At 49.2% G+C, this 21,642-nt stretch overlaps 1 protein-coding gene across 2 annotated transcripts in view; it reads right to left on the reverse strand.

Moving 5' to 3' along the window:
- OXTR (oxytocin receptor) overlaps positions 1 to 21,642 on the reverse strand; it is a 91,051-nt gene that overhangs the window by 3,925 nt on the left and 65,484 nt on the right. Inside the window, exons 1-2 of one of the 2 annotated variants that reach the window (XM_058437198.1) lie at positions 14,815 to 14,913; positions 12,874 to 13,937 (exon numbers count right to left, since the gene is read on the reverse strand). In XM_058437198.1, coding sequence (XP_058293181.1) covers positions 12,874 to 13,795 — 922 coding nt within the window. In that variant the 5' untranslated portion in view covers positions 13,796 to 13,937; positions 14,815 to 14,913. Of the gene's footprint in view, positions 1 to 12,873; positions 13,938 to 14,814; positions 14,914 to 21,642 lie in introns of those variants that run through there. The other variant, XM_058437197.1, reaches the window with a different exon arrangement.

Genomic DNA, 21,642 nt, shown 5'->3' on the forward strand with positions numbered 1-21,642 from the left:
AAAATCTGGCTGCTTTCAGTGGCCTTAAATCTGAACAACCAGACATCTCCTGATGACAGACAAGGCCAGGCAACATCTCCAGAAACCCACAAGGAAAACAACTAAGAATTCTCTTCAGCCACCTCCTTGTGTGTGAAGGCAACTGCAAGAAGGCTGGGAAAATCCACTAGTCTTCTTTCCGTCTGCTCTGCAAAATTTTTCGACAAATAACTCTAGAGTTCAGAGCTAAATCCAGGCAAGGACTCTTCACTGGGGATGCTCGAGAGGTGCAAAATCTAGAAGTGGCCGCTGATGAAGAGAACAGAGATGTTTGTCAGCGAAGTCTGCAAGCACCAAGGGAAGAAAGGCAGTTGGTTGTTGGTAAGTCTACATGAGTGGCTCTCAAAGTGGGCCTCCCCCAGAGCGACACATCACATAGGAACTTGCTGGAAATGCACATTCTCAGGCACCACCCCAGAATTACCCTCTGGAGGTAGGGCTCAGGAATGTTGTAATTCTAATGCACCCTCAAGGTTAAGAACCACTGGTCTAATTAATTGGTGCACCTGTTGGAACAAGAGCAAGCTACGACAGACAGAAAACAAAATTCTTGCAAAAGAGAGTTTTTAGAAAGCAAAGAATGGAAATTTAACTTAGTACTAAAATAATAAAGAATAGAAAACAGGAAAAGTGAAAGAAAAACGATCAATATTACTAAATTCACTGGTTTTAACAAAAAATATTTTGTTAAGAAATTTGCTTTGATTTGGATGGATAAGAAGATGAATTTAAGTTTAGAGACTCTGATGGAATATTTCACCAACAAAATTGAAATTCACCCACAAGACTAAAAACGGAATGTCTTAGAAATAATGAAAGAGGCAAAAATCAACATGCAAAAGTCAACATTTACAAACTACCAGCCACAAAGGGAAGGACCTAGGTGTATAAAGCTTTGCAATGAGGTAGAAGGAAACATCAGGGATGAAGTTCACAGAAAGACACTGAGTTTTGCCTAGTTGGACACAGTTATTTGGCACAATCTTATCTGTTCATTTAAGCTATAGGTCTCACTCTTTACTCTTTGGATCTTTCAACTTTTTTATCCTATTTTTTAAAAAACTACAGAAACACCAACAACAAAGAAGAAAACAGTTAATGAATTCCTAAGTAGCCACCAATCCTTCCGCCTGCAAGAGGCCTGTCTGGGTAGGAGAAGTCTGGCCAGCACCTCTGATCCCACCTGGCGACCACAGACACGAGTGACATGAAGTGGGTCCTCAGGGGATGAAGGGCCCTCTCTAAGCTGAACCTGCTCATGTCAAGTTACCAACACTAAGGGCACATTTGGCTATTCTTAATTTGTCAATATCCTAGTCATCCAAAGTCGTAGTTTCCAGGAACAGCACTTCAAAGCTCTACCACCAGGGGGAGATCTATTTGGGAACACAAAGCAGGGACTATATAGCATATTTCAAATGGCAGAGGCAGCAGGAATAAAGGCCCATGGTTGAGAATGGCCAAGATCATTCAGGGACTTCCTGGGAGGCAAGAAGGGAAAAGGGGAGTTTCACAAGAGAAGAGGTTGGAAAGATGGTTTGGAACCAGACAGGAGGATCTTAAATCCAGGCAGAGTCTGCCCACTTTACTGTATGGGCAATAGGGAGCCATTGATGGTTACTGAGCAGGTGAGCGACTACGGATTCCACTTCAACCTGTTTTCTGCACTTATTGTATCTTGTATAGGCCATACCATTCCCCTTTCTGATGGCTAGAAAGCCTTCACAGGATTACAGAGGACTTGGAACAGAACAAAGCATGGAAAATATTGTCCTTATATTTCACAATGTTATTTCCATGTGAGGATGTGACAGTGTTGAACATCATAATCACTGCTCGAGCCTCCCCAGAAGAGTACAGTTTTCAAAGTAGCCTTACCCTCATTTTATAGATGAGGAAAGTGAAACTCAGAGAAGGAGAGTCACTTCCCCAAGGGCACACAGCAAGTCACTCTGTGTTCATACATAAAAGTAATGAAGACTGATTCCTTTTAAAAACAGGTTAGCATCCTCACAGGTCAGGTTGGTTCCAATTAGTGAATCCTGTCAGTCCCAAAGCCAAGACAGAAGCTGGTTAGGCAGTTTGCCTAATGTTATGATTTGAGGGACAGAGAGCAACTTCCCTGTTCCCAAAACAAATGTGGTCCACCACTGAGAGTAGGCACTGCCCATTCCCCATTTTTGATGCTGTGGATGCTGTGGTGCCCCCTGGGCACCCATTCCTCTAGCTGCCCAAGAGCTGCCTGCCAAATGCTCACAGCTGAGCTCCTCTCTGGGCATTGCCTTTAGCCAAAAAGAGCTGCCACACCCAATGACTGCTTAGTGCAAATGTGCAAAGGCCAGGCCCCATGCCTTCATCCGGGCTTCTCTGAAGGGCCATGGCCGTTCCCAAGCTCCCAGTGAGACTGGCCTCCCTCCTCATTTCCACACAATGCAGCCACAATGATGTCAGCACAGAGAGGAGGACCTACAAGTCCTCATGGGCCTGACCTGGAAAGGTCTGCTATGCAGCAAGCACCTTCTCCGGGTCCCTCAGGAAAGGAAGCTGTTCACAGTGGGAGCCCCTTGGCCCACAGAAACACTGGCTGAGAGGCAGGGAGGAGAACCCAGGAACTCAGGATCCAGACGCAAAGCCCTGGGGCCTGGATCCCCCTCCCACCTAATCACTCTCTGAACTACATCTGAGTGAACTACTGCCTGAGCCTCAGTTTCCTTATCTGTAGCATGGAGGCGGCACTCATAAGGCTATCGGGAAAATGAAAAAAAAAAAATTAAAGATAGTGTAAAAGGGCTTTGTGACTGGCAAAGTGTTTATTCAAGTAATTATTATTAATATTAGTATTAATGCATGTGAGGTATGATCAACTATAGCAATTCTTTAAAATCCAAGTTTGAAGACTCCCAATCCCAGAACAATTGAAGAAATTATCCTTAGCCCATTTTCCCAACACTTCTCAAAAGTTAAAAAAAAAAAAAATCAAACCCCAGAGTCCTCAGATTGAATTACCTGACAAGAAAGGAACTTTAGACAGTCCATTTTGGAAAAACTTATTCTGCCAGCGACCTAGAAATCCAAAAGGGAAGGTTGCTGCAACTGTGGGCAGGAGCAGGATCTTAGGGTCTTCGCTGGAAGAACCAGTTCTAATAATGTCTCTCCCACTTGCCTGCCATAAAAATCACATCTTGCCCCATGATCGAGTCCTGAGTGTGTACCAGACTGCAAACTTACTCTCTCCCATCCTTGCCAGGACGGGAGGATGAAGAGGAGATGCTGTCCACCCGGACTCCGTGGGGGCTGCTGGCCTCACACTTACGGCATTTCTGGAGGACGAAGAGGTCAGACATCCATCCTTTCATTCTGCCTCCACTCCATGCCATGCACTGAGTAGGTGCTGGGATCTAAGTGGAGTCCCTGCCCTCAAGTGATTTCCAGACTCAGGGTGAGAAAGAGAGACTTACAAGACCAGCAGAATATTAAACGGGGTAAAGCATTTGGGAAGGGGCTGCTGGGCACAAGGCTGGGGACTAGGGGTGGTTTTCAAGTGCAGTATCTTACGTGCCAAGTGGGGGACATGAGCAGAAACAGCCACACACTAAACGCCAACATCCCCTGCTGGGCAATTCTGCCCCTGGGAGAATCAACTCTGCATTTCTGCTTGGCACCATGATTCGTGGAGGGGTGGGAGGCAGAGGTCCACATTCCGTCCTTCCCAGCCTGGCTTTCCTCAATTCCCAAGAACTCCCCTGTTAGGATTTCCCGGCACTCTCTCCACCCCAGCACTGAAACCCCAAATTAGCCCAGAACAGCTGACGGGCAGCTGGCCACGGCCTCTCTGGGCTGTGCTGTTCCTGAGGCTACTGGCACGTTTCACATGACTCAAAGACATATGGCCAAGATCGGCTGGGTCAAAGAAAGCCCGTCAACTTTTAAAAAGGCTGGCACTTGAGAAACCAATCATTTGCCACGAGGCCTCCCCAGAGTACCAGGAATTCAGATGTAAGTCCCTTGTTCCTACAGGACTGTGCAGGCATCTGGGAACAAAACTATGGAAGGCCCTTTCTTAAGAAAATGACTTTTGAATTTACGCTTATAGAAAGATGGAGTCTCAATATATACTATAGGGTGCCTTCCTAGAAAAGACCACTGTTTTACAGCTGTGACTTTTCTAAAAATCACAGATGTGTGATCACCCTGTGTAGTGCAAGGTCTGGGTGAAGAGCCAAACGGGCGGGCTGCAGAGTTGAAAATGGGTTTCTCCGACAGCACTGCTACAATCTGGTAGGTGTGCTGGACTCACTGGGCTGGGCCTGAGAATAACCACATTCTGAAAGAAGACAAGCCAGGACTTTCCTGCAAACGACCAGCCCTTCACTACCCTTCAGGGAATGACAAGGCCCTCCATCCAATCTGGGCCACACGTGTAAAGGCAAACAGTGTTGGTAAAAGATAATATATTAAAGCTTTGCTGCTCAAAGTGTAGCCAATGGCTGGCTACAGGGCCTCTGATAGGCATCACTTGTTTCCTTATCAAAACTGCAAACTCTTGGGGCCCCACTCCAGACCTACTAAATCAGAATCTGCATTTTAACAAAATACACATTAAAGTTTGAGGAGCTCCCTTCCAGCTGGCTCAAATCATATCGATAGGAAAGAAGAAATGAATGAAGTAACTGTCCACCGTTCTTGATCTCGATGTGGAATGTGCATCTGCTTCTTTGCACGGTAAGCTCCTACTCATCCCTCAAAAACCCTTTTCAAATGATACTTCTCCTCTGAAACCCTCCTGATTTCTTCCCAGGGAGACAGATCAACTAATGCCTTCTCAGGGCATTTGCAGTACTTGGTAAGTAAATAGCTCTATAACAGCATCACCCCACCATATTGTCATTTTTTTTTGATACTTTTTGGCTGGGGACTGTGTCTTATTGGTGGCTCTGTCCTTAGGCTGCTAACACCTACTGGAAAATAAGAAGAGTTCAATAAGGAGCTGAATTGAACTGAAGCATGAAATTAGCAGGCGAGAGGTCCTGATAAATCAGCCACCACTGCCAGTATGTTGGAAGGGCTACAAATAATTTCCCTGCTCAGCCAAAGGATATGGCCCCCAAATAAGGCGACAGGACTCAAATGCAATTCCCTCTGGGAAAATTAAGTTCGCCCTCAGATATGGTCAGGTGGAGAGAAAGGGAGAGAAACAGAATGCGCAAGGGTGCCATTGGGGTGGGAGATATGGGCCGGGAGGGCAGAAGCCCACAGTCTCGAAGCATCTGGCTAAAGGGCAGGAAGCCTTAGCTCCCAGCTAAGCACAAAAGGAGATGCTGGCAGAGGCCGCCCCTCAGTGCAGAAATCAGAAGTAAGGATTTGGGCCTTGGGGCTGGGACACTGGACACCACCTGGTTACACCTCCCTCCCACCCATACCTTAGACCTCAGACAAGACCCAGCCTAGAGTACCTCTAAACCAGAGGTAGAACCTTCCACCTGGCCTCCCACCTCCTCCAGGTGAGACAGCTGTTTCTCTTTCAATACTCTTGTTCCCAGCATCCTTGGACTTGCCACCATGCGCCAATTGAAAGTGCAGTCCCTTTGCTAAAATGCTAGGCCTGTGCCCAAAATGACTCCCACTCCATCAGCTACGCTGACTTGCACCAGCAGGATGTTCCACCCTCTATACAACCTAAGCCCTATTCTGAACTTCAGAAACCTGAGATTCTGAACCCCAGAAACCTGAGTTGTGGGCAGGCTCAGCCCCACACCCAAAGTCAGCACTGCCGCTCCACCTGACACTAACCCAGCAGAAACTGGGGGTGTCCCTCCCAGAGGTCTGTGGGTGTACCCAGAACTCTGTGACCAACCTTGACCAGACTGTCCCACATTTATGCATGTCAGCAGCTGGCCACAGGAGGGCGAGGGCTTGGGAGGGCCTCTTGCCAACTCTCTTCACTTGGGGGTTGAGAGATGAAAGCAGAGGTTGTGTGGACAGGAGCCTGCAGAGGCATCAGTAACTGTTTTTTGGAGTGAATGAGTTAGCATTCAGAGGAAGAAGCCCCGCAAACCGGGAAAACAGAGATGGTTTCCCGAAAGGGGCACTGGATGAGGCTGCCATGTTCAGCTGTTCAGGCTGTGCACTGCAAAGCTCTGAGGAACACCCTGCTCATAGACCATGAGGTCAAAGGCATCCCCTGGAGTTGTGCCACAAAGCAGCCCACACATTGGACTTGGGCTTCAAAGGATGGGAATCCATGGAAGAAACCGGGGTGGGTGTTCCCATGGGAGGAACAGTATTAGCATAGGTGCAAAGGCAGCAAGGCCACAGGAACTTGTGGAAAGTGGCAAATCAGCGGGCCTGGCAGGGGGTACACGAGGCAGGCTGGCCAGAGACCAGGGCAGCGCTAACAAGAGAGTACTCATTTGTTGGGTATTAGTTTAAAAAGCAGAACAGGGGGTCTAAGCCAGCAGCTCTTAACCAGGGATGACTTTGCCCCTTAGTGAACTTTTGGCAATGTCTGGAGACAGTTTTGGTGGCCACAGTTGTCAGGGAGGTTGCTAGTGGCACATAGCACGTAGAGGACAGGAATGCTGCTAAATATCCTACCATGCACAGAACAGCTCCTCCCCGACATACATACACACACGCCAAAGATTATCCAGCCTAAAATGTCAATAGTGCTAAAGTTGAAAAATCATGCTCTAAACCAAGAAGGTGATAATGGAAAGAGAAAGCAAAGTGCCAACAGGAGGCACGTGGTGCAGCTAAGATGATAGAATTGGTGGACACAGGGAGGATGCGAGGGGCGTGGCACTGAACTCAGAGTGCTGGGAGGGCAGTGCCATCAGCAGATGTGTACCTAGGTGGGTGTGTGTGTAGGTGTTGCAGGAAGAGCCCAAGATGTCAGGACTTGGGGCCAGATAGTGGGGGAGGGCTCGGCTTCCATGGATCTGAGGCCGGTCCTGAGATCTAACAAGCGCCCAGAAGATCCCCAAGGGGAAGGTGTAGATCATCGGGAAAACTGCTGGCCCAGGGCAGCGTGGGGTTGGGGTAGTCATGCAGTATGTCAGTCTCTAGTGTGAGATGGCTGGGTTCCAATCCCAGCTCCATCACTTATTCAGAGGTGATCATGGGCAGGTCACACCTCTCTAACCCTCAGTTTCTTCATCTGTAGAAAAGCCATGATGGGCCCCTGCCTTGCTGCATTAGGATGAGGAGCAGAAATGGCCCGGGCACAGGCCTTGCTCACAGTGGCCACTCAGCCAGTGGTGGCTGCTGTTACCAACTAATCCCACTCCTCCCTTCACCAAAGCTGAGGCCCAGAGAGGGTGTCGAGTTCCATTATGAGCTGTTATCCCCATTGCTCAGATGGGAATGGCAGAGGTCCAGAGGCCATCAAGAGACATTGCCCCAAATGACACAGATGGCAACAAGACCAGGTCCCAGAAGGGGATTGGCTACTTCCCAGTACTGTCTCCTGGAGTTGGGGGCTCTGGCAGGTGGGGTCTGGTGTATAGGGTCTGGCTTCAGCCCCTGGGAGGGAGCCCTGTGGGGTTGTCTTTGCTTCCAAAAGTTGCCAGGGCAAGGTGGTAAGGTCAGCAGGTGGGCCAGTGCCTCAGGTCCCACTCAGACATGCCAGCCCCGGGCCACAGACCTGATCCAGCCTCCACAGACAGCATGATGCAGCCAGGGCACCTGCTAATCTCCTCCTGATCCGAGGCCCTCCACAGCCCCTCTTCCCCTCCTCACCCCTCCCGAAACCCACACAGACAGCCATCAAATGCAAAAATGATGTAGCAGGGCCTCACCCAAGAGGCTGGTTTGGGGTTTGTTTTTCTTTGAGTTTTTTTGTTTTTGCTTTTTGTCTTTTTAGCCGTTATTTATCAAACCTTTGGGGGGAAAAGAAGTGAAATCACCTCAGGGCAGAAACCCTAAGGGAAAACATTAACATTAGCTAAGAACATAAAAGAACACACAATTACTTAATCATAGAAGAGTCTGAAGTTAACTGCCCATCTAATTGTGGTTCGTACCCAGAAGGGCCAAGCTTGTGCACTCTTCATGGCCCAAAGTGAATATCCTGTCCAAGCTTCTCCTGCCGGCCCACCATGCTCTCCACATCACTGGGTCACCTCAAGAACAAGCCCCTTCAAGGGGCCTGGTCCCCCACACCTCAGGCACAGCATTCATGGAAAGGAAAGGTGTACGGGACATGCCAGAGGGTCCTCAGTCCCACAGAAACAGGGAGGGGCTGGGAAGCTCATTCTACAGACAGGGAAACAGTTCAAACCAGGCCTCCTGCACCTGTCAGCCTTCCTCCCAGTCCAACGCTCCTGACAGATGTTTCGTTGCCCCAGTGACGGGGCGCTCCTTTCTTTCCCAGGTTGCCAGTTCTGTTCTGGGGGGCTACTTAGAAAGTCCCTATTTCTCCTGAGTCCAGCTCTTCATGCCCACCCCTGCCCCACCTCACTCACCTCTCTGCTCCCATTTTCCACATATTTGGCAAGCACTGGTTGAGCTATCAATGACGCTGCAGCCGTGTGCCAGGCATCCCCTGGAGTAAAAGGCATCCCCTGGAGTAAAAGGCATCCCCTGGAGTAAAAGGCAACCCCTGGAGTAAAAGGCATCCCCTGGAGTTGTGCCACAAAACAGCCCACACATTGGACTTAGGCTTAACAAGTAGGGAACAGGACAAGCAGCGTCCCTGCTGTGATAGGGCTCACAGTCCACCTCTCCAGCCTTAACAAGCTTCTCTCCCACCTCCCAGCCTCCCTGGACACACTGCCTGCTGTCCACTCCCATTCCCTCCACCCAGGCTCAAGACAAGAATTCCCACCTTGTCCATCAGGAAGGGGCCATAGGTCACACCATTTAATCCTCACCACAACCCCACGCAGTGAGCCGTGCTATCCTTATTACATGGAGGAGGAGGCGGAGGCTCAGAGTGGGTAAAACAACTGGCTTGAGGACACTGGACTGGGCATTTTACCAGGGAGATGCTGGAAGGAGAAGACTGGAGACAGAGACCCCAAATCCTGTCCACCGCACCCAACCAACATCAACCAACCCTAGAAATGCAAACAGCCCCACTCTACCAAACTCCCTCCTCATCCTCATCTCCTCCCTCAGAACTGCCGCAGGGTCAGAGCTTCTGCAACCAGCAGCATAGCAAATGCCACTGGGTTCAAGGGAAAAGGCTGGTGCCAAATTTTTGGCTTTGGAATTTAATTCTGAAAGATATATAAAGGGCTTGTCAAACCCTGCGTGGGGCATCCAGTCTCACCAGCCTCACCAAGTCAGCACCCGACAGCATTCCGGCTGCTTTGAAGAACGGATCTCATTAAATTACTCAGATGCTCCCACTGGCTCTTTCTTCTGAATCATGGAAATATTTAAACTCAAAGTTTTCCTCTTTGGTTCTTATAAAAAGTAACCATGTGTAGAGCTTGTCTATACACAGAGAGACTTTATTATTAATAATAGTATTATTATGATTATTGTAATGTTTTTTATTTTCCTTTTCTTCTCCCTACCCCCTGCTTTATCCCAGTTGCCTCATATCTATTTTATCTTCTTGTGTTACCTAAATTTTTGTCTACCACCACACATTACTTTTGGAACAAGGTGAGCTCTAAATCCAAAAAGGCAGCCCTTGGTATTTGTGAGGGCGTATGAGGGAATGAAGTCGCTCAAGGGAGAGATGGAAAAGAGAGAGCAAACGTTGAAGGAGAGAGGGACTTTGGGTCCCTGGGCCACCACATCTGCAGCCACCACATGCGTGACATTCCACCCACACTGGCACCCTTGATGGGTGGCCATTGGCTAAGCTTCCCTACCTCCCTGGGGTTTTCATGATAAAGCAGGAACAGACCCATGTGTGCCCCACCTCTCCTGCCTCCCTGTGAGCCTGCTCCACCCGCAAGCATCCCTGGATGGCATCACACTGTTAGCCACAGGCTTCAGTACTGCCTCCTCAGTTGATGAGTGGAGTAAGGGGCCCCGGTCTAGATATTTCTGCATCTAAATTCTGTCCTCTTGGAGAGGAAAGTGGGGCTGTGTAAATTCCACTTTTCCCATAACAATCTCTCGAGGTAGCTCGAGTGTGGTTCTCTTTTATTCCTTCCTTAACACTTGCTGGTGGCCTCTGGATTGAGAGGTATCTCCAAAGTGATGCAGACACAATTTCCACCTGCTACTTGCAATTATCCAAATTAAGGCCAAGTGGACATACAGCTGGTGTTCTAACTGAGCTCGCAGCCACTCTGACCCCTGCATCCCCGAGGCCTAGGCATGATGTGGCCAGGCTGGTGGTGGCCAGAGTCCACGTCGTCACCTCTGTGTTTGATGAGGTGCTCACATCTGCTCCTGCTCCTGGCTGTGTGCTTGGGGCAGCGGGGAGGCCCCGGCTGCAGCAGCGTCATGAATCCCTGCTGGTCTGTGTTTGGATTCTTCTCAGCACTCAAGACAGAATGCCAAGGAGGACCAAGAGAAGCCCTGGGCTTTTCATGCAACACCCACACTTCCCTGTGAATTCCTAAAGAAGCAAAGGGAAGTAGGACCTGAAATTCTTAAAGTCCTCTTCTTTCCCTGCCCCTTGGGCTTGAGCAGGAGCCCGTCTCTACTGAAGGTCTGGTCCCCAGGAAAATCCTCAGAGGACCACAAACACTCAAGAGGCCTACGACCTCCACTCTGGCCAGGATCTGTGTGCTTCTGTTTTTTTCTCTCTCTGTTGTTTCTAAGACAAGGAAATCAATGTTGACATGCTTTTAAAGTGTAGAAAAGATCTAAACTTCGCTTCATGGTACATGTGACGTGTTGACCACACACTCTCCTTCTTTAGGGAGGACACACAGTGAGAAGAGGAGTGCAGGTGAGGGGGCTGAACAGCAGGAAGCCATAGAGGAGAGAGCTGGGAGGAGAGGAAGGAGAAAAATCACCAGAGACTCAACACATGAATGACAGAGGCGAGAGGACCCCAAGGAGAGAGGAGCGGAATGTCTGTTGAATGAATTAACTGAATGCTGAAATGTCCTCATTCTAAAAGCAAGACACTAAGGCCCAAGGGGAATAAAGGGATCTCTCATCTAACATCCCAAAGCTAGTAAGGGCTGGAGGAGGACTAGACCCCACATCTCTCCAGTATCTACTCCAAGGGGTGCTGGTTTCACTTCCTTGATAGTTGGTGTTCGAGCTCCTCAAGATTCTTCAGATCTGCCCAGGAAACAGGTGTGGCCTAAGGCCTTACTTAGAGACTTCCACTACTGGCTTTTGCCCAACACCGCTCCCTCATCACATGTCCTTCATAAGAACCCTGGCACAGGAAACATCAGCTCTGCCTCTGACTTGCTGTGTGACCTGGTGCAAGTGCCTTCCCCTCTCTGGGCCCTAGAACCCTCTCTGTAAGGTGTTACTAGGGGCCACAGGCATTCAGTAAATATTGAATAACCAGTGTCTTGGCCACTAAAGCAAACACTGAGCTAACTGGGAGGGTTCCATAAAGCCTGGAGTCTGTGATTTTCAGAAAGGGCCAAAGCAAATTTACCAAACTGAATGAAAGCAGCTGGCACTGAGATTTCAGCTTCCCAGGATGCATGTATTTGAGACTATTGGGAGCAGTAGTAACTGCACACAGAAATGGGACATTTGCAGTGTCTGGAGTGCAGAAAGGGTGAAAGCAAATCTTTTGGTCTTTCTTTACGAACCTTTGAAGTCCCCAGCATCCAGCATGCGATATGGGATTACCTTCAAACAAAAACTTATAAATCATTCACCACCAGCAATCACCCCTTCTGCTCTTTCCAAATGAGCTACTGGAAAGGGGTTGGGGGGCAGAATGTGACAGGAAGCTGCCTGGTGCTCTGTGCCTTGGGGACAGCCACCCAGCACCAGCCACAAACCCCAGAGCCCTAGGGTGCCTCTGTCCATCCAAGCTTTCTCCCTAGGTCACCCTCTTCTATGCCCTCCTCCTAGCTTTCTGGCACAGGCCAAGAATGGACAATTGTCCCACCCTCAGCCTTGTCCTCAGCAGTCCTCCAACCTGGAAGGCACATTCCCCGCCTACAGAAATCACCCAGCCTCCCCCTCAAACTTGAATGTCCCCCTCAAGGCTTTCTTCTCTTTCCCCCAAGTCGAAGTGAAGTCTCAGTCCTGGGCGCTCTCCTCCCTAAGACTGCCCACCGCTCCTTGCAGTACTCACCTCTCTGCATGGAGACTCATCACCTCCACTGGATGAGGGGTTCAAGGATTTGTCTTCACCTCTCCCTTGGAATATTCTGCCCCCCAACACCCCCTTCAACTACTAGGTGCTTGGTTGGACAAATCGCCCACCCCTGCAAGGCTGTCCTTGTCCAAACCAGACTTCTTGGCTTCAAGTGGATTTCTTGCACTTAAAGTGGAAATTCATCTTAACGTGAACTTAAAGTTGAAGGAGCTTGAGCTTGGCCAGGGGTTCCAAACTTACCTCCACCACCTCCTCCTAACCACGTGGGAAAGCAGATGGAGTCCCTTGAACCTGTTTCCACCACCACAGTAAACCATACAGCCCATATGCAACCCAAGGACTGTGCTAAGGACTTTAACTGCATTTTCTCATGGCATTCCCCTATGCCTGGTGACAGTTGGTACTTTTATCCTTATTGCCACCTTACAGAAGAGAAAGTGGAGGCTCAGGGAGGTTAATTGCCCTAAGTCACTTGGCCAAGGGATGATGGAGCAGTGACTCTGTGGGATTTCAAACCTGCTTACCCCCCAGGAAGTCCACAGACCCCTGGACATTCTGAGGCAGCAAGATAAGGGCCTCCCCCAGCCACCAGGTTCCCTCCTCCTGGGTCTCCCAGCACTGGCTACCTTCCTTGGGTGCGTTGGCATCCCAGACGCTCCACATCTGCACGAAGAAGAAAGGCGTCCAGCACACGATGAAGGCCAGCACGATGATGAAAGTCATCTTGACCGTGCGGATCTTGGCCTTGGAGATGAGCTTGACGCTGCTGACACGCGCCAGGGCCACGCGCCCCCCATCGCCAGCCGCCGCGCCCTCTGGCGCCTCGGCCGCCGCAGCTGCAGCTGTCTTGAGCCTCAAGTTCTGCCAGATCTTGAAGCTGATAAGGCCGTAGCAGGCAGCGAGCACGATGACCGGCACGATGTAGACAGCTAGCGTGATCCACGTGATGTAGGCCTTGGGTCCCCAGGGCTGGATGAAGACCGCCCAGCAGTCGAAGACGCCGTCAGCCACCTCGCGCAGAGAGAAGATGTGCACCTGCGGCGCGCTGGCCACCAGGCAGCCGAGCCACGTGGCGAGCACTGCCAGGCGGTCGGTGCGGCGGCGCAGCGAGCGCAGCGGCTGGCAGATGGCCAGGCAGCGGTCCAGCGACATGAGCAGCAGCAGGTAGGTGGAAGCGAACATGCCCACCACCTGCAAATACTTGACCAGGCGGCACAGCAGGTCGGGCCCGTAGAAGCGGAAGGTGATGTCCCACAGCAACTGCGGCAGCACCTGGAACACTGCCACCACCAGGTCGGCGATGCTCAGGTGCTTCATGAAGAAGAAGAGGCGCGAGTGCTTGTGGCGCGTGGTGCGCAGCGCCAGCAGCACACACGCATTCCCGCTCAACGCCAGGAACAGGATGAGACACAGCACCGCCACCTCCACGCGCGCCAGGGCCTCGTTGCGCCGCGGGGGTCCGGCAGTGCGGTTGCCCTCAGCCCCCGGCGGCGCGGCGCTGGCGTTGACTGCCTCGGCGCTCCAGTTGGCTGCTAGCGCGCCCTCCATGACCCTGGCGGCCGCGGTGCGCCCCGGCCTTCGAGCCCTTTACGGCTTGGCGCGGCGGGGCCGGATCCGGCGTGTCGGAGGGTGTAGGGGTGCCTGGGGCTCCACTCCTGGAAACTCCACGGACGGATCTGCTGGGTCCACCCTGAAACAAACCGGGGGGGCCGTGAGGAGACCGCCGCGTTTCTCTTCCGACGCGCGTAGGGCGTGCTTGTTCCATTCCCAGGAACCCAAGTCATCTGAAAGACCGGGCACAACCGCCACCCCAGAAATCCCCTTTGGAGGTACGTCCTCTGAGCCACTGCAAATGAGCGGGAATCCTCTACCAGCCACAAGCCCAGAGCCCCCAGCGTGCCAGTTCCTTGGGATGTTCAGCGGCTTCCACTGGGGGAGAAGGGAGGGTCAAAATCAGCCACTTTCCTCCGGGACTGGGAATCTAAAACCAAATCACCTCCCCGAGGGATCTCCAAACTACCTACTCGCCCCACGTTCCGACCCTCAGCATATCCACCTCCCGCGGGACCCCCAAACCAGCCCCTCTCCTAGTAAACGTTAATTCTAGTACTTCCTCCGGAAATCCCCAAATAGCCACTTGCCTGGGAAACCCCAGCTCAGGGCCATCCCCGTCTAACCCCGTTTTCTAAGACGCTCGGCCGTCACTCCCTGAACTTCCACAGCACCTGCTTCGGTGGAAACCCAGTTCTGCAGTCCCTCCTGGGGGAACCCCTACATCAAAGCCCAGGATGCCCAACCGCTATTCCCAGACCCTGGCATAGACACCTCCCGCGGGGCTCCTCCCCAGCCCGGCAGCCGCGAAAGTTCAGGAACCCCCGACTTGCGCTTTGGACCCAGATAATCAAGGACTCTGAGTCTCAATCCCGAGAAGTCACTTTACAATCTCTCGGAACACCCCGCCCTCCTCCAGGAACAAGGAGTGCGAGGCACCCCACCACCTCCACTCGGGTCCCGATGGCTCCACCGGCCCTAGCCATCCCGTCCACCCCTGCTTAGCACCCAGCTACCTGCACCGAGTCCGCAGGTGAACCTAAAGTTGACTCCCCCGCGGGGAAGTTGCACGGCAACTGACGGCCCCAGTGACGCTTGCGCTGCCGGCCGGAGTTGGGATGGCCTGCCGGCTGCACCTAATGTGATGCTAGGCTGAGGTCTCTGACTCTGGAGCCTCGGTGGGAATCCCCTCGCCGCAGCCTGGCTGGTCGCTGGATGGGTACAGGAGGCTAGCGAGGAGCGCCTCCGAGGCTGCGCGCGCGGACAGCGTCTGGATGCGGCGCTGTGCGCTGGGGCCGAGGCTGCACTATCGCACGCGTCCACTAGGGGGCGGGCGAGGCCAGCCGCGCAGACCCCTGCGGAGCGGGGCTGGTTCGCCCAGTGTTGGTCCCAGAGCCTTAACAAATGGGTTTATTTTGCAGTGGTTTAAAACTGCAAGAGGGAGGGAACTCGTAAATAACCCGCCCGTTTCTTCCTTTCTTGGTTCAGAAGCTCTTGACTCTGAGACACATAGGAGGCTTGAATAATAATGTTTTTCCCCGGGTAGATAGTGATGAAGTTACAAAAGCATTTAAACTGATTACTTCCCAAAAATGATGTCAATTTTCAGCCTTTTCTCTCCCCCTACACCTCCAGCTTGATGTAGTGGCTTTAGCAGTGAACTCAAGTAAGTCTTTGCTTTGGAATACTTTTGTTCCTATTCCCGTTAATGAGGAATTAGAAATGGCCTCTATTCTAAGCAGTGCTGGGAGAGGCTTTATTTTTTCGGTAGTTTTAGAGGAAATTCTGAAGCACAACACTCTATCTTCATTTAAAGTGATTCTGCTTGTCTGCGCCCAATAGCCGTTTCTGTCTCCTTGTCGTGCTTCAGAATTAAAATCATAAATGATGCCAAAGGAAGATAAAATGTTAAAGACAGCTTCTCAGCCTCCCTGCCCCTTCTCTATTCTAAAATCATTTTTTGAAGTAATTTACAGTGGCCAAGAATTAAGTCAGAAGAAAAGGCCAGGATTCAAAAATAAACAGGGCTCTTTAAAATGCATTAAATGTGTATTTCCTCCTGAAATTTCACTTCTTCCTCTTTTTATTATGTGGAGAGAATTGAGTTAGCCAAGGACTGGGTTTCTTTAATCCACAATTACAGCCCCATGCCAAGATATCCCAGGGGCAGACCTTACAGCACCTGGATCCCAGGGTTCTAGCTGAGTAATCGTTCCAGAACGGGGCTGGGAATCTTGACAGCATTGCCAACGGGTGGCAGGCAATATTAATCAATATTAGTCAGTACTACCTATCTGCCTCGAAAATTACATATTAAAGTTACAGACCACTCAGGTGAGAATGAAGTGACCTTGGGCAAGTACCTTCTCTTTGGGCCTTAGTCTCCTCACATGTAAAATGAGAACACTGGTCAAGATAGCTAATGTCTGAGGTCCTGTCCCTCTGGTTTTCTGAAATTGTATAATCTGTGCAATCCAAGAGTTTAATCCTAGCAGGTAAAACACCCTTGCCTCACTCCATGGCTGGACAAAGGCAGATTTTTCCCTGTGAGCCCCTGACTGGTAAATGTGGGTAGGAAAACACTGGCCTGTAGAAGCAAGCCTGCCCTTCTTTCTCCTGGAAGACAGCTGCTTTCTAGGGAGCAAGTTTACTGAGCCACTTCGCCAAGGACAGGCTCTTCTACCCTTTGTAGGGAAGCCTGCCTACCTGTGTAGTCCTTGCATAGCCCGTGAGACAGCCTAATTCTGGATTCACCTAACAGGGCTATTTAGTTTCATGCAAAAGGTAAATTCTCTAATTTAGTCTTAATCTAAAAAACAGCAACAACAACAACAACAACAAAACGTAATAGTGTGATCCCCATTTCCTGTCTTTTGTTTTATTTCTCATTGTGTGCAGAAACCAGGCAGGAAATAGAAAGGTCCCCTCGAAAACTCCTAACAATGAATAAGATATGCTCCTTCACCTCTGAGCTTCAGCCAGGGAGAAAAACACATATTAGGTTGGTGCAAAAGTAATTGTGGTTTTTGCTATTAAAAATAATGGCAAAAACTGCAATTACTTTTGCATCAACCTAATATTTGCAGTGTGACAACAATAAATGATGTTACAGAAGTGAGGACTGCTGGGGGCTGAGGTAATACTTGGAAGACCATTTTACAAGGAGGTAGCTGGATTTCAGAGCTCCAGAATGAGTTCTCCAGGAAACAAAGAAAAAAGGCGTACTTCTCAGAGAGTGGTGCAGGGGAATCACTTGGGCGATTTGGAGGAAGGACTAAAGATGAATTGCTTGGTGCCTAGCACATTGCCAACCTTTAATATATACAGTTGGCCCTCTATATCCCTGTATCTGTGAGTTCAGTGGCTTCAAACAATCGTGGATTGAAAATATTCAGGAAAAAAAATCCTCAAAGTTCCAAAAAGCAAAAATTGAATTTGTCATGTGCCACCTGCAATACTGAATGCACACAAATGCAGTGATGAGTGACATTGCATTAGGTGTTACAAGTAATCTTGAGATGACTTAAAGTATGTGAGAGGATATGCACGGGTTATATGCAAATACTGCTTCATTTTATATCAGGGATTTGTGTATCTTGAAGGCTCCCAGAACCAATCCCCCATGGATACCAAGAGATAACTGTACTTACTGATGCTAAAGGAACTTCAAGGCCATGTAAAGGAGAATGGGTTTTATTCTGTAACCCAACATTCCCCAAAATGTGGGATGGAATACTTTCTGATAGTGTTAAATGTGAATTTAATATTGAGTGATACTGAATAACATAGGGAGGAAATTCAGTTCTCAGTTCTGTTTCTTTCTTTTTGACATCAGCAAAGAGAAAGTCTGATATAACAAAAATCATGAAGGTGCTAGTGCAAAGATGACTGAGGTTAGAAGGCATTGGTGGGGAAGGTGGGGCGCCTGGAAGGACTACAAGCAAAACAATGTACTCAGATTTGTGCTTGGTGAGAGAATGCTGGTAGGAACAGGGAAGATGGGAAAGGAGATACTGGCATTATGAGGGCCTTGGAGATCCAGGCAAGAGACGCTGTAGGCATGGACCAAAGACATGACACTAGAGGGTGTCTTACAGTCTTCCAAAGAAACAAAACCATTGGGATGTATATACGTAGAGAAAGAGATTCATTTAAGGAATCGGTTCATGTGTTATGGAGGCTGGCAAGTCCAAAATCTTCAGAGTGAGCTGACAGGCTGGAGACTCAGGGAAGAGCTGATTTTGCAGGTCAAGTCCAGAGGTCCTCTGCTGTGGAATTCCTTCTTGCTCAGGGAGGTCAGTCTTTTGCTCCATATAGACCTTCAACTGATTGCATAAGCCCACCAACTTTATGGTGGGTGATCTACTTTACTCCAGATGTTAATCTCATCCAAAAATACCCTCACAGAAACATCCAGAATAATATTTGACCAAATATCTGGGCACCATGGCCCAGCTAAGTTGACACATAAAATGAACCATCACAGACAGAGATTCAGCAATCCCTGATTTACAAATGTCCTCATCTGTCTGAGTATCCGGGCATCTTTTTTTTTTTTAAGTTCTGGAGTTCATGTGCAGGATGTGCAGGTTTGTTACAGAGGTAAATGTGTGCCATGGTGGTTTGCTGCACCTATCAACCCATCACCTGGGTGTTAAGCCCAGCACACATTAGCTATTTTTCCTGATGCTCTCCCTCCCTCCACCCCCGTGACAGGCCCCAGTGTGTGATGTTCCCCTCCCTGTGTCTGTGTTCTCATCATTCAGCTCCCACTTATGTCAGAACATGCAGTGTTTGGTTTTCTGTTCCTGTGTTAGTTTTCTGAGGATAATGGCTTCCAGCTCCATCCGTGTCCCTGCAAAGGACATGATCTTGCTCCTTTTTATGGCTGCATAGTATTCCATGGCATATATATACACCACATTTTCTTTATCCAGTCTATCACTGATGGGCATTTGGGTTGATTTCACGTCTTTGCTATTGTGAATAGTGCTGCAGTGAACATACAAGTGCAGGTATCTTTACAATATAATGATTTATATTCCTTTGGGTATATACCCAGTAAAGAGATTGCTGGGTAAAATGATCTTTCTGGTTCTAGGTCTTTGAGGAATTGCCACTCCATCTTCCACAATGGTTGAACTAATTTGCATTACCACCAATAGTGTAAAAACGTTCCTATTTCTCCAGATCCTTTACAGCATCTGTTGTTTCTTGACTTAATAATCACCATTCTGACTGGCATGAGATAGTATCTTATTGTGGTTTTTATTTGCATTTCTCTAATGATCAGTGATGTTGACCTTTCTTTCATATGTTTGTTGGCCACATAAATGTCTTCTTTTAAGAAGTGTCTGTTCACGTCCTTTGCCCACTTTTTAATGGGGTTGTTTTTTTCTTGTATCCAGGCATCTTAAAGGTGGGGCCAATATTGTCTATACCTGTACTTCGAAAGCCCTAGATCACTATAGAATAGGCAACTTTCAGGTATTTGTAAATACAGAAGGATAAAAGGAAGGGGGAAAGGAGGGGAGAAATAAACATGTCCATGGGCAGAACCAGGCCCTCTGGGGAAGGTATCTTGCCCAGAGAATGACCTGTCCTGTACCCACTTCTACCTTTGGGAACTGGGTCTGAGTTTTAGCATCTTGGGAATTTTCCAGCCCTGGCACATTTATTTCAACATGGATCCAAGCCCAAGTGGCCTTTGCTCTATAGTCAGAGTGGAAATGAGCTATAAACACATCCAACCTACTCCCTGCCTAATATCACCCCCCTCCCCAGCCTGCCCCCAAATAACTTCTCAGCCTCTGCTTGGGCTTCTAGCTCCAGGAGGGGGGTCAGTGACATGCTCTCAGGCATAAAGGCTGAGAACACATTGTAGCAATCAGCCTGCTGCTGGCATACTTGACCTTCTTCATTTATAGCTTTGTGCAGATGCAGGAACATCAGGGCACATGGGCTGACCTGGGAAGCTCCTGAGGCCGTGCCAGAATGCTGTGTCAGGAGGCCACAGCTTATAGGTAGAACTTGCATGGATTCATTCTAGCCTGTGTGATTTTGGACTTCCCAGCCTTTGTTTTCGTTCTTGTGTTCCATGGAGGGTGGAGAAAGAGAGAAAAATTTGCTTTCCTATTGGAGAGAGCTCTGAATCTGCAGCAGTAACTGCTTGCTAGCATCTGGATTTTAGCATATTTTGTCGGTGTGGCTAAGGTACTGAACTTCTCCGAGACTCAGTTTCCCCAGGTGCTGATCACATGAGGCTGTGTGTATAAACCAAACTTAATGCACATGAAGAGTGCTTTGCAAACAGCAGAGAACTATACAATCAAATCTTTATTCCCATGCTGACAATCCTGACCCCAGGACCACTCCATGAAAATACTGTCTGATCCAATCAACCTCCATCTCATTAGTCTTTCTGGATGGAGTTCATAATATTTTCAATTTAATCAGACAAACTGCATCTTGGCAGGTGGGGGGAATGTCACTGTGCCAGGCAAGGAAAGTAACTCCTTTGAACCCTAACTGGTGAGATGGGGATACTAACTCTTTACCTTTCAGGGAGGCCTTTCCTGACCACCTCAGCCCACTGAAAACTCATTATTTTCTGAACCTCTCTAGTATGACCAGAAACTATACTTACAGTATGAATGTGCTCAGTCTTCCCAATCCAGTTATAAGTGCCTAGAATTAGTTCCATATATCACAGTCCTTTATATATTTGCCCCTCATTTTCCTATCATGCATGCCTATAAATGAAAATGTGTTGAGAAAATGGCTGATGGATTACCCAAGAACATCCCTTAGCAAGTGAGTCACCAGAGTCAGACCCCTGCTTCCTAGAATAGTATTTTTATGAAAATCAAGTTGAAGGAGGGCTCTTTGTGAGAAGGGATGTTGTTGATCCCTGTGTGCCATTCTCCCCGAGAGAAAGCGATGACAGAGATAAACACAAGGCTTCTAATTCCATAGACACATTGTCAATTAACAACGGATGTGGCAATACAATCCCTGTTAATGAATTGGCCTAAACCATTGCATTCTCCGTGTGTAGACACTGTTGGCCCAGGTTAAGGCATAACACGGCATAACTGGAGAGAAACAGCTTCCTTTAGGAATCTCAGAGCTTGGAATAAAAGCAGGCTGTTCTTTTGCAGAAGAAAGGGTTTGTTGAGACGCAGGATCCTTGGAATATGTAACTTCTTTTGGAGAAGTAGAAAGAGTTGAGAGTCATTTAAAAGTGGTTGTTAGCTTCATAACAAACAGAATGATTGGGATTATTACAATGCCTGTTTTACAGATGAGGAAACTGAGGTTCAGAGAGGGGAAGGCATTTGCCCAAGGCCACACAGCTGGTAAAGGAGGTCAGCATGGCTGGAGCAAAGCACAAGAGGAGCAGGGACAGGCCACACAGATCTGGTGGACGTGTGAGGGACTTTGCCATCTCTTCTAAGAGGGCTGGGAGGCTGGAGGGGTTTTAAGTGAAGGAGTGATAATGCATTCGCACTAGCAGGGGCACAGATTGGAGGGAGGCAAGCAGTTGCAAAGAGATGGATTAAAAGGGTGTTGGGCCAGCGTGGTGGCTCATGCCTGTAATCCTAGCACTTTGGGAGGCTAAGGTGTGCGGATCATGAGGTCAGGAGATCGAGACCATCCTGGCCAACATGGTGAAACCCCATATCTACTAAAAATACAAAAATTAGCTGGGCGTGGTGGTGCGTGCCTGTAGTCCCAGCTACTTGGGAGGCTGAGGCAGGAGAATCTCTCGAACCCAGGAAGTAGAGGTTGCAGTGAGCTGAGACTGTGCCACTGCCCTCCAGCCTGGGCAACAGAGCAAGACT

This window comes from Hylobates moloch, unplaced genomic scaffold (genome assembly GCF_009828535.3).
Source record: "Hylobates moloch isolate HMO894 unplaced genomic scaffold, HMol_V3 SCAFFOLD_4, whole genome shotgun sequence".
Classification (NCBI taxonomy): Eukaryota; Metazoa; Chordata; class Mammalia; order Primates; family Hylobatidae; genus Hylobates; species Hylobates moloch.